We start from the raw sequence: 13,230 nt of genomic DNA, 5'->3' as shown, positions 1-13,230 counted from the left end.
AATTAATATAATATCTTATTAATATATTTAATTTGTTTCCTAATGTATTAGTTTATATATAATTTAGTTTGCATATTATTTTATTAGTATTATTATATCACTTTATTTAAATTAATTTAATATCTTATTAATATGTTATTTAAGTTAATATGATCGTAGTGTTGGACCCTGAGGTGATACATAAGAATACAGTCTGGTTCTTATCCTCCGTCGAATATTATCGTGGGGGAAGGTAAAGAGTGGGTGTAACAACCTGCTTTATTTCCTGCTGGAGCAACATAATTCACATTCTTTCCGCACTCGTTCCAGCTCTAACGCTCAGACCCAAACTAAATATAATTTTTTTAATGCTGAATGTGGTCTACAAAGCCTTTCCTTATGCTTTCCCGTTACATCCCTTTCACACCCCTCATTATATTAAACATATGAAGCTGCATCACATTAAACCTCATTATGCCATTGACCAGAAAGACCTCTTAAAACCTAGACAGGACTGCATTAGCTTAACAAATAATTCAGAGCGGGTCCTTTTATAGCAACTCCATTAAACATAAATAAAATGAATCAAGGTGGAGGTACCATTGCCCTAAAAATCAGAATCCATTGCTCCATCAACAACTCAACAACGAAGCTCGAGATCTTCTGCATAGGGATGTCCACTCCATAGTCACTCATCGTGTTCTGCATACTCTGAAGATGCGTTCATCTCTTTCGTGAAACTGATTTTCGCTTTATCAGAATATTTGCCATATTCTATACACTTTTTATTCATATTTGAGCGATGCTCAAATTATGGTTCTCACACCACCAGTGGCATCTACGCTTTTTCAAATTGGTTCTTATGGTGATACTGGAATATTCACCTAGAATTTTAAGCTTTGTTTTAAATCAACACTGTCATTGTCTCTTTAACTTTTGTTTTTGCCACCTGGAAAAGACAATATAAAAGGTAGTCCTCCGGAGATCAGTCTATATGTAAAGTGGTGACAAAACATTTGAGAACCCCTGGATTAGATGATATGAAGGTTGTCCTCCATTTGCTCTACAATGGTATATATTTTATATAATGTTTTTAGATTTGAATTGGGTCCATTCCATAAAGATCTCCATCTCACATGGGCCTTGCACAACTCTTCTTTTGGCTCAATATTAAATCAATATCCCTTCAAAAATCATATAAAGCTACAACTGAGTATTACATCATAACTAATAAATAACATACCAGTAATAATATATATAATTAGTAGATGTGATTATCTTGCACTTAAAATGTTTGTATCAAGGACAAATCATCATGAAAACAAAAGTTTTTGTAAATGTTTGAGTTTGGTAAGCAGTCGTCGGGGACGTGCACAAGGCTTAAGCTTAAACGTTCTAGCAGAAATTCTGTTAAACGACGTGTTTTGAAGTGTTTCCTGCTTTATAATTGCAATTTGAGTCCAGTTCTCTGAACTAGGCATTTCTGCTACAAAATGTGAGCTGTGGATTGTTTCTTAGGCTCCAGTGGATTCTGCTGACTTCAGCACTTAACAAACTTCTTTCAAGGAAGGATCATGTAAGAAAAGGAGGGGGTGGACATAGGGAATTGAAACCATATGGACATAAACCTTAACATTAAAATATCAATTGTGAACAGCCAATATTTACAGAATACAGTATATACAGTATACAAGGCAGAATAGGCAAAGTATCCATGGCAACGCACATTTTCACAGATTCTTTTGGATGAATTTGTTACGGAATGGAACGATTGCAGTTATTTAAATGCATTCCAGTATGAAATAGAATTCTGTAATACTAGAATAATGAGTCTTGTGATTCTAGATTCCGTTGTTACTGTATGTGGAGTAAAACAAGCCAACCCAAGGTCCCAAAGTCGCGCTTAACTCCTTGTCACATCTACCCCGCAGATCCACTTTATATAAATGAAATATTATTAATTTGCCTATTTCATTTATTTTTATAATATGTAAATATTTTTATGCATCCAATTGATTTAGTAAAGTGCCTTATGTTTGGCGTATGTCGGCGAGCTGCCATTTTGGGTTATTGAGGGCCTTAACTGTCCCGCTGAAACACGACCGCACAGCACTTCAACCTCGCTTTGTGACTCAATTAAATCTGCAAATCATTTTTCTGTGCTTGGGGTGTCTATGGAGAGCTTAATCAAAAACGCACGTTCAACTTTGTTTGTACCAGAAAATATTTATATATTGATGGCCGTCTTGTGTTGAATATCTGTGTATGCTATGTTATGTATGGACTCCGAATGTGAAATTGTTGCCAAATTTTGGTTTTATTAAAAATCTGTAATAAAACACAGAACATACTACTATGGTGTGACTCTGCGGCACCTGGCGGTTTGCCCAGACCAATGTTTAAGTAAACGTGTCACAATATGAAAAAGAGAGACATATTCCTTTGGTAAAAAATCTCCCCTCTTGAAACCTTAAACTTGGCAGTTTTCCCGGACTGTTACTATAGTAACCATAATCAGCCTTTGCAGTGGGTAAATTAATTTTGCATGCAATCAGGTGCTCTGAGTGTCTCTTCTGTTTCCAACCTCTGGTCAGAACTCATTCCTTTCTTTACTAGCGACATACGAGTTCCACATGAAAAGGAAAGCTGCTTAAGACAAGGAAACCATGCTTTTTTTTTCACGCCCTAAGTGGCAAAATCCAACAAAATAGCTTAATTTTGTTTTTTCTTTTGGATCCAAAGCAGGAAGGATAGATAGAAAGGTTGAACTTGATGGACTTAGTTCTTTTTTTAACCTAAATTACTACTTAAAGCGTTTACATTAAGCCGAAACATATAACATGAAAATATTTGCCACGCTACTTAAAAGCACAGTCTAATGCATATTAAAGTACTCATTGAGTAACCCTAACCCTCTGTGATTACTTTAAAATGCAATCTTTCAATAGAAAAAAGAAAATAGTCACCTGGCACAGAATTTTCAGCCTCCATGATCCAACATTTCTTGCCACCGATTGGCTGTTTGAAGCTGTCAATCAGTGGCAGGAAAGTGTTCCCATTGAAATGAATGGGAATACTTTACACATAGGCACTATGGTCTAAACAGACCCCTTCATGAAGAGCTCACCCGAGCCAGCGCCTAGGTGAGTTCTTCACGCGTTACTAGGCCAACTGTTTAGCAAAAGCATTGTTTTTTATCTTAAGTATACTTGCCAAATTCATTTACGTTCCAGGGAAGTGAGGAGGATCTCTCAGAGAATGACGACGGGGTGATGGAAAGGACAGAGAGTGAAGGAAGCGACTATGCTCCAAATAAAAAGAAGAAGAAAAAGTTAAAGGAAAAGAAAGAGAAAAAAGCTAAACGAAAAAAGAAAGATGATGAAGATGAGGATAACGAGGAAGGATGTATGAAGGTATTACAGCATTCTACAATCTAATCTGCATTGTGGGCAGGAATTGGTAAACAGGGCAACCATTCCTCAAACAGACCATTTCAAAGACGGAGGCCACTCAAATACATTTGGTTTTCCAAAATCAAACCCGTAGTAACAATATTTACAGATTTAAATAAGCGGCATTATTTATTAACCCTCCCCACGCTTTTCTATTGAACAGTCATGATAACTACCCATCACGTCATTTGTAAAATAGTTTCTTTCCATTAAGTTGTTTCTCCCCCCTAAGGGAAACAAATCGGTTCTGGAAACCTCTTTATTTTTTAGTAGTATTCCAGAGGGTATATTTAAGAAATCTGTTTGATTTAACATTGCCAAATATTCAGCATATCGAAAGTATAATTGACCTAAAAATTATAACCCAATTATTCAGAGCATTTTTGAATATATTATATTGAATGATCTTCGTTACCCTATCATGCCGCTGTATATCAGTATTCATTTTAAGAAAAGCATACTTTAAAATGATGCCTAAAATTCTATAGCCTTTATACGTTACTCAGTTAATTGCGTACCGGCAACCAATGGCTCTTTTTTTCCCCAATGATTCCATCATATAAAACTCGAAATGTTTCATTTGTGAACTGATCTGGTCTTTATTATTGTGTGAAAAAGCAAGTAGTACTGAGGGAAAGTGTATTTTGTGTGATTGTCCTTTATTAATAGCTGTTTTTATCATTATTTAAAGGAGCCGAAAACATCAGCTCAGCTAATGGAGGAGTGGGGCCTGGACAATGTGGATTATTCATTTTCTGAAGAAGATTATCACACTCTGACTAATTACAAAGCATTCAGTCAGTTTCTCAGGTAATCTGTTGTATGCCGACTAAAGAGAGAGAATGAGAACAGCTAATAGCCGCTATCTCTTCTCGTGTTGGGCTGCTTTAATGATTTACCTTCCAAAGAGCTGTCCCACCAAGCTCTAAGAAAGTGGGACAGAGGTAGGCCTCGGTGTTACAGCGGGATAGGGTTGGCAGGCATGGTTTTGGGTTCTGTACATTGACATTTTTGGTCTCATTCAGTGATGTCTCTATGGACAGAAAGGATGCATATTAAATGTAGGATTTGGGAAGGTGAAGGATCCATTATAAAATGATGGTTAGACGATTTTGCCAACAATTGAAGTCCTGCTATTAACGCTGGTCAGTGTACGATAAATACACAAATTCTTTGAATTACTGTATTTTCCAATCTTCGCTTGGTAGCATTTATTTTTCTTCCAATTTCATGTAATGCGTGACTTTCTGGAAAAGAAAAAAAAACACATTTTAATAGTTTGAGAGGCTATTAAGTTATAAAGTAATTAGGTTTTTGGAATTACTGCAATTAAAAATTTGTACCTGGAATTGGAAACTCCTTAGATGCGATTTAAGAACTGCTTGCTAATTGCGTCCCTTTAAAGCTCAGTTCTAGCTAGCGAATCACAGCTTCACAAGTAATAAGTAGCTGAAATCTACTATCTGTACAGCGCTATGGAATTTCATGGCGCTATATAAAACAATAAATAATAATAATCCGTAAAATTTGGAAAAATATACACAAATCATTAGTACAATTTGGGGATTTATGATCATGGTTAGGTTTTTGAAGCTGTCTCTCTGTTCTGCTCCTGCTTCTCGATGAATGTTTGTAAAAGGCCAACTATTAAATATATAAAAAAATAGTATTTTAAAAAAACATGCACTGTCACACTTTAAAATGATTACACGGATGTGGCTGGTGCCAACTAATTTGCATGCATTACATTGGTAATATTATGCTGAGGATTAGAGGTGCTGTTCCACTTAGTGCCTTGTGTCTGTTCTACACTGGTGTCAAGTTCTTCGATAAATGCGAACGCAACAAGATTTCAGGAGGAAACATGTTGTTCATTTATACACACTGTAAATTGTTTGTATGACAATTATAATCATCTGAAAAGAATGAGTGAACAGCGACCCTTAGGAAAAAAGCTAGACCCCCTGCTATATGTGCTATTCCAAGCAGTTTTAGTGTTTGTATCTGTTAGTTGGTGCTATCAGCAAGATACTGCAATGTACTCATATATTCCAACACTTATTGGAGTTTAAGGAGTGCAGCCATGTCTCTCCTTGAAACAAGACACTTTTAATTTCCAAATAGGGCCTGTTTAATCTTCTAGTACCTGCTTCCTGAGGTCTGGTGGGCAAAGCCACCATCAGGGTCTTTTCGCCTAGCAGGTTCAAGATGCATCCGTTCTGTTACCTTTCCATGCTATTGGTATGTTAGCCTCAAGACCGTTTAAGCACGGCATATCATGGGGGGCAACAGGCCAGGCAGTCCTGCAGAATATTTTGCATTACAAATACTTACCTGTCCAAAGGGATATTATAATAATTTCAATTTAAAAATACTTAGGAGAACGTCCATGGAAAAAAAAAAACATTTTAATGTATTGTACAACAAATTAATCTTATTTTTTATATTTAGGCCGTTAATTGCCAAGAAGAATCCTAAAATCCCAATGTCCAAGATGATGACTGTGCTTGGTGCCAAATGGAGAGAATTTAGTGCCAATAACCCATTAAAGGGAAGCTCGGCAGCCGCGGCTGCAGCAGCAGTTGCAGCTGCGGTCGAAACGGTGGCAGTTACAGCCCCTCTGTTGGTCGTCCCCCCGCAGCCCGTTCAACCTGCACCCGTCAGGAAGGCAAAAACCAAGGAAGGAAAAGGTAGATGATTATTGTGATAAGCAGACCTTTAGATGGTAACATTCCCCTTGTTTCTTTTTACCAGTATATAACAGTATCGCAATATTCATATTTGTTAAACAGTAAGACATTTAATGGATCGTCCACAACCAAAAGTAGTTTAATAATACCAGTTTCTCTCTAAAACGTTATCAATATATCGTCAGTGTTTGTTGTGGAATAGACTTTGGCATTTGAATGAATCAAACATTAGGATACAAATGTAACAAATAGATATTACGTTGTTAATGTACATGCATTATAGTTAAGGATATCTCATTGGACTTTTTCATCACTTAAAATAATGATATCGAAAGTATGATATTCTTTTGAACTTCAGGTCCAGGTGTAAGAAAAAAAGCCAAAACATCCAAAGATTCCAAGAAAAAAGGAAAAGGGAAGAAAACGGCAAATCTAAAATTTAGATTTGGAGGAATGGCGAGTAAAAGGAAAAAGGGATCTTCTGTGAGTTTTGCTTCCACTCCTTATGAAGTCAGGTGGCCCTTTGGGCATCTATTGGGCACTTAAAGAACACTCATGAACGTTTATCTCCCTGTTTTTAAACTCAAGTTTAATATTCTTGTCAATTTGTATAAAATCCCCCCACTATCCAAATCTTTACACAACTAAACAGCCAGAAATATGCTGATTTTTAATGGAATATCTTCATAGGCGTACAGAGGCCCTTTATCACTCCCATCACTTTTTTGTTCCAATGGCACGTTGTGTTCGCTGATCGAAGTGTAAATGATTGTTAGAAAACCCTTTTGCAATTATGTTACATCGAGAAATATCCTTGTTTTCCATGAAAATAACTGTGTGATGACTTTTGAACAGAAGTTATGACCCCAAACTTTTGAACAGAAGCGTATGTCTGTTTTGCAACATTCCTAAATTTATCCCAAGCTCTTATTTTTAGCAGTTAAAGTCCCCCCCCTATTGCATTAACATTACCAAAACTTACCCCTGTTTTCTTTACCTTCTTTCACATGCAGAGTGAAGAAGAAGAGCGAGATGAATCAGACTTTGATTGTGCCAGCATCAATAGTTCCTCCGTTCGATCGGATATCTCTGCAGGTCTGGGGAAGAGAGGAAAAAGAGGAAGAAAGAAAAAGAGAGGTAAAAGACTGCCCAATATATGTATAATGCTTTATGTACCTGTAAGCTGTGACTTTGCCCAAATTGTCCTGATTCCAATGTTCATTCTTTCTTTTTTAAACTGTCAACTACACCTGTAAATATTCATTTAGCTCGACTGTCTACGATTATCTAAGAAGTAGAGCTTCGAATCGTATGTTTGTCTCTGAATGCTTCAGTAGCGCGATGGTCTCACGTCTACTAATAATGGTCTTAAAGGAGAGGAGGAGCTTTAGGTAGAGTTTTGAGAGGTGGAAGGATAAGCATTACAAGGTGTTCCGAAAGTAAGGGTTTATAAAGAGATTTTATATGATTGTTCATCATTCACGTTCTGCCGTTCAAAATGTCCCATGATTTAAATCTTAAAGGATTCAATGCCAAACCAACTAAATGTTTTTTGGGTCTAATCGATGGGTTCCTGAAACCTTTGTGTGGTTGTTCCTTGTTCTTTAGAATAGACTTACCTTAAGGTGTTCTGAAAAGTCTCGAATGTCAGTTACCTAGGAAACCTTAAAAAGTTCATGGCCGTGGCTAAGGTTTACCACCCTTCCGTTCTTGATGCTTTCCTTGTAATAGACATTGTGTGTTTGTGGATTTAGGAGATGTGTACAAGGTAGAGTGTTGACTATTTCTTAATACATGGGTGACATTGCGTCTATTGTAATTGTGAGCCTACTTTGACAGGTTGCAGTATAGTTGTATGTAAATTATAGAGACATAATGAGAAGCAGAGCATTCTTGTAAAGCTATTAAAATGACACAGCAGCAGTTCATAAGGATCCCTGCGTCAACGTTTATTGTTAAAACATCATTCCCTGCTGCTTTTGTCTCCGAAATAATAGGCCTTTGGTACATTTTTGGAGTATTTATGTGGCTGAAAATGTCTTTTTAAATGCACTTCTGAAAGAATGCCTTCAGACAGAATAAAAAAATAAATATTAGTGTTTTATGACACATGCTTGTGAAAACGGATACAGTACATGACCTAATCAGTTTCTGGACAAAAAGCCATAAGTGTCCATTACACATCAGACAATGCCATCTGCTGCCACTTAATCATTGTAGGTCATGGAAGGGCAGCCAACATCCCTCCAACTAAAGTATGGTGTAAGTCCCGTCATCCATCAACTAGTATTGATAATTGAGATGATGGAAGCTGGAAACCAGCAACAGGTGTCCAGATCCTACTGTGGATTTATATGATCAAGATGAAAATAAGTCCTTGATCAACATGTACTATCTGCAGAGGAAAAGTTTTTTCCGGTGCCATCAATATCCAAATGGGTCAGCGATGTCACAGGGTGGCTGAAGTTGTGATGTCATTTTACACTCTGCCCATATTACGCGGTGGAAGTGTGTAACCCATGTTATGACCAGATTAGAATGTGAATGCTTGTAAAGTATTACTCTTTCTCTATTTATTATCTCAATTTCCAGAATAATGTCTATTAACAATATGGGGGTCAACTGCAACATTTTAGCTGGAAAGGCTCGGCAAGTCTTTCAGTCCAATGTTTTGGTTGCCTTTCATCTAGGTCACAAATCCTTCCAAATAATGTATTAAAAGATACCCGAACAAATGTCCTGTCTGTAGTGAAGGTTACGTTTTTTTAAAAGTAAAATGTATGTTTTTGTGTTCCTCAAGTGGTCAGAGATACCTGATATTGGACTTTTTAGGATTCCTTTTCAATTCCTCGGATAGCGCTCATGCCTACACTAATGCTACGGCTTAATGCAAGGGTTTTTTTCTTTGTTGGGGTCAAACTATCCCTTTCAATCGCTGGCCGTCGGTGTTCCAGTTAGCCAATAGCGATCAATAATTGGATAAATAAATCAGCAGATTGATTTTCCGCTAAGTGTTTTATATTCTCCATCTGTTTTTTATCTTTAGTTGACGAAGGTGACGGGTATGAAACAGACCATCAGGATTATTGTGAGGTTTGTCAGCAGGGAGGGGAGATTATTCTGTGCGACACCTGTCCCCGTGCCTATCACCTTGTATGTCTGGATCCAGAACTGGAAAAGGCCCCGGAGGGCAAATGGAGCTGTCCACACTGTGTAAGAAATTGTTAAAAAAAGATCATTAGAAAGTAAAAATGTATTTGCTTTGTACGGGACATTATATGATTGTGTTGCTAAATTCATTTCATAATGCATAACTAATGTAGCAATATCATTTATCCAGAAGCACACCAGTTGTTGAAAAAAAATGTAGAGAGAAAGATAACATACTTCCTTTAAATGACCCAAAAGGCTTTTAGAATCTTGATGAATATAATGAATCCGTGCAAACCTAACTCGGTGATAAATCACTATATTTTAAAAAGCCGCTTCGCACTCAGTCTGGCGCTGAAGAAATCATAAGTGACATATAAACACAATAGTTACTTGATTAAAATACCAAATTTAAAGTCATGGCAGCCGAATGTGCCTGTGTGTGCACATGATGGGTTTGTGGCTTCAGATTAAAACCAGTCGTAACGTTACACGTGTGTTACTATTATAGGAAAAGGAAGGTATCCAATGGGAACCAAAGGAGGAAGAAGAGGAAGAAGAAGAAGGAGGTGAAGAAGAGGAGGAGGATGATGACCACATGGAATTTTGTCGTGTTTGTAAAGATGGCGGGGAACTTCTGTGCTGTGACACTTGTCCTTCTTCTTACCATTTGCACTGTCTTAATCCACCTTTGCCTGAAATACCAAATGGGGAATGGTTATGCCCGCGCTGTACGGTAAGCTTGATTTGCTTTGGCACCACCAGGGCATACAGATAAGCCATTGTCTTGAGTGATGCAACGATTGCCCTTGGTTGTGGGATCTTCCATGATACGTAACTTCCCTGGGTAATTCATGAGTCCCTCAGTACGGGGTGTCTTGTTTTATGTTTCGATTAATGACTTAAGTCTAATCAAACTGTTGCTGGAACTTGTTAAGCAACCTCAACTGATTTTGATGAGATGACATTAAAGGAGAGCAGGCAAGAGGTGGTATGTCGTGTATGAGCGTTACTCGCTCCTGAGCAGCAGCTTAATTGTAATTATTAAAAAAACCTTACAGTGATTAAAAACTGAAAACAGATACCACAACCATAACATGTGTAATGATGTTAAGGAATGTGCCGATAGAAAGTCCACTTTTATCTGGTCTTCTACTACTTGTAGAACACTACGCTACGAATCCCTCAAGAACTTTATGTTCCGACTTACATGTTACCCATTTAGCTGTTAGATCCTAGGTCCCAAGTAAATTTGTTGACCCCCGCACTAATGGGACTAAGACCACAGACAAAGCTATTTCCGCCATACGATGTTTAGGTTTTATCATGTCTCGCCTAGTGCTGGAGTGTACAGATTTTTGTTTATTTTCACTCCATTTCAATGGCTCATTCAAATTTTACAGACACGGTTAAGACACATTTGGTTTTTATTCCATTCGTTTGATTTTTGCATCACGTACTGAACGCATCATGTGGCATTTTCTGTTCGGTTGAGATTGAATGATGATTGAGCCACTTGCGTTCTTCAGAATCTGCTGTAATTAAGCAGCATTTGTCCTTATATAACATACTGTATATTTAATGATTTAATCAATAGAAAATGTGTTATTTTTAGTGTCCGCCTTTAAAAGGCAAAGTTCAAAAAATTCTACATTGGGTGTGGAGAGAACCCCCGACTTCAGGGCCTCCAGAGAAGGACGCCATTATGCCACCTCCGAAGCCAATCGAGGGTATCCCCGAGCGGGAATTCTTTGTGAAATGGGCCGGGCTTTCTTACTGGCACTGTTCGTGGGTTAAAGAGTTACAGGTGAGGCTTTTCAATGGAATTAGTAAAAAAGTATGCGTTTGTAAAATGTTTGTCTAATTTTATGTACACATTTGACCTTTTTGACCTTTCGGAAACATTGTGGTTTTTATTTCGACGATTTAATGATGCAGTTGGGTTGTCTTCCTTTTTACCCAAGTGGCCACTCTTGGTACTGCAAAGTCTGTGGAACCGTGTGGCCAAAATATTCTAAACCAGATGGATTATTAAAATTATATCAGGGGAAAGAGTGTAATCTCGCCAAAATAGGTTATTTTTCTGCAGAGATGATAAACCATCTGTTTGCCGGCATATAATTTAAAATCAGGGACATTAAATGATTCCATGCAAGACTGATGGGACTTCAGACTTTACACGTGGTTAATTATTATGGAGACAAGCTAACAAACAAACATTTTGTTGGTCCTAATTATAATCCCAGTAATAAGAATAATTATTGGTTCCTTAGTATAGTTTATTCTTTTTGTTGTACTTGTGAGTAAGATATAAAAGTTTAGAGCTGCAAGAAAAGTACTTTTACATGCATATCATACAATGTACCCACTCACATATCTATCTATCTATCTATCTATCTATCTATCTATGTATATACAGCATTTATATTATATGTTGTTATTATATTGTTATTATTATTATTATTAGCATTGTTGGCAAGTCTGATTTTACTTTGTAACGAAACAGCTGGAGCTCTACCACACAGTGATGTTTAGAAATTACCAAAGAAAGAACGATATGGATGACCCGCCGCCGTTTGATTACGGCTCAGGGGACGAAGAGCGTCAGTCTGAGAAACGTAAAAACAAAGATCCGCAGTACGCAAAGATGGAAGAAAAATATTATCGTTACGGCATAAAACCAGAGTGGATGATGATACATCGGATAATGAACCACAGGTAGGAGATGAAATCAGTAACACATTCCTCAGATTAAATACGCGAATATAAAACATGACCATTAAAGGTGATCTTAATTAGTTTAACGGTATCTGGGGGGCCATGGGGAGACTCATAGTCCTCTATAGGCATGTGCATATACATACGCATAAGACACACCATAGTGCCATTGTCTCTATGAAAGGGCCAGCAGGGGCATTTGTTTTGATGGGGGTCAGATGGATGGCAGAGATCATAAGGTTTCTCGGTCGCCTTTATTTTTTTTGCACTTTTTGGATGCCTCTCATCGATTTGTTAAAATGCCTTACGCTCGTTGTGTCTTTGTGGTTTACATTGGTCTTTTATACTGATGGAGATATTGATTTGTTGTTGGTGTAGATTTATCATAGGGCAATAAAAACATGACCCTTCAAATGTACTACAGGCCACTGCCTAAAAAAACATATTTTGTATTAAAGTGGGGTAAATGTTATTATGTAGAAATGTTTTTCCAATTGGCATCAACGTTTCCTTCTGACGACAATGATGCCATCATGAAAACATTTGTCATTTGATCTACGGCTGTATTTGTGCACTTACTGTAATTGTATTTTTTTTTATTTCCATTTGATTAATACGCCTGCTATCCGGTTCCATATATGTATCCGTTTTATAAGAAACACAATCTAACGCTGTTGTGATTTTCGTCTTCGTGAAGTGCGTGTGCTGTTCCAGAGTGGACTCTCGCCGTTCTAATCCATCTGCTGGGGATGAATTTTAAAATATATTCTAGATATAAATATTTAGCCGCTCTTATTAAAATACACCTGGAATTATTATTTGGTTATGTATTCTCTGAATAACCTGCTCCAGGATTCCGCATCTCTATTCATTACCATAAGAACTCTGATTTCCAGTAACCTGTGAAACATTAATGTTATTAAATACAATATTAGAACTGTAAAGGGGCAGTTTAATGTTCTGTACAGTCTTGTGCTTATTAAAGTACATACTAAAGTTTTTTACTACGCGTTATTTATCTGTAAGGAGAAAACATGCATATAATTGCATATGGCGGCTGGAATGGCAGGAAGATTTAGACATAACCATGAAAAGTAACAAATCAAAGCATTGTGTTAAGGCGCTACACAGCCTGATTACACAAACGGGGGTAATTGAGTTGTATTATTAGTAACATTATGTATCCTGATTAGTGAATCTCTTTCTATTTTGGGTTTGATATTTTTACCTACAATCTGAGA

At 37.2% G+C, this 13,230-nt stretch overlaps 1 protein-coding gene across 3 annotated transcripts in view; it reads left to right on the top strand.

Moving 5' to 3' along the window:
• The window catches only part of CHD5 (chromodomain helicase DNA binding protein 5), a 54,185-nt gene that overhangs the window by 15,579 nt on the left and 25,376 nt on the right, over nucleotides 1–13,230 (top strand). For all 3 annotated transcript variants that reach the window (XM_053452488.1, XM_053452489.1, XM_053452490.1), the window contains exons 3-11: nucleotides 3,213–3,392; nucleotides 4,123–4,241; nucleotides 5,883–6,121; nucleotides 6,480–6,604; nucleotides 7,135–7,258; nucleotides 9,168–9,334; nucleotides 9,783–10,007; nucleotides 10,887–11,078; nucleotides 11,778–11,989. In XM_053452488.1, the coding sequence (XP_053308463.1) occupies nucleotides 3,213–3,392; nucleotides 4,123–4,241; nucleotides 5,883–6,121; nucleotides 6,480–6,604; nucleotides 7,135–7,258; nucleotides 9,168–9,334; nucleotides 9,783–10,007; nucleotides 10,887–11,078; nucleotides 11,778–11,989 (1,583 nt within the window). The remainder of the gene's footprint in view (nucleotides 1–3,212; nucleotides 3,393–4,122; nucleotides 4,242–5,882; nucleotides 6,122–6,479; nucleotides 6,605–7,134; nucleotides 7,259–9,167; nucleotides 9,335–9,782; nucleotides 10,008–10,886; nucleotides 11,079–11,777; nucleotides 11,990–13,230) is intronic.

This window comes from Spea bombifrons, chromosome 12 (assembly GCF_027358695.1).
Source record: "Spea bombifrons isolate aSpeBom1 chromosome 12, aSpeBom1.2.pri, whole genome shotgun sequence".
NCBI classification, from domain to species: domain Eukaryota; kingdom Metazoa; phylum Chordata; class Amphibia; order Anura; family Pelobatidae; genus Spea; species Spea bombifrons.
Note: the sequence above shows the minus strand (reverse complement) of the source record. Positions and strands in the feature narration are given on the sequence as shown.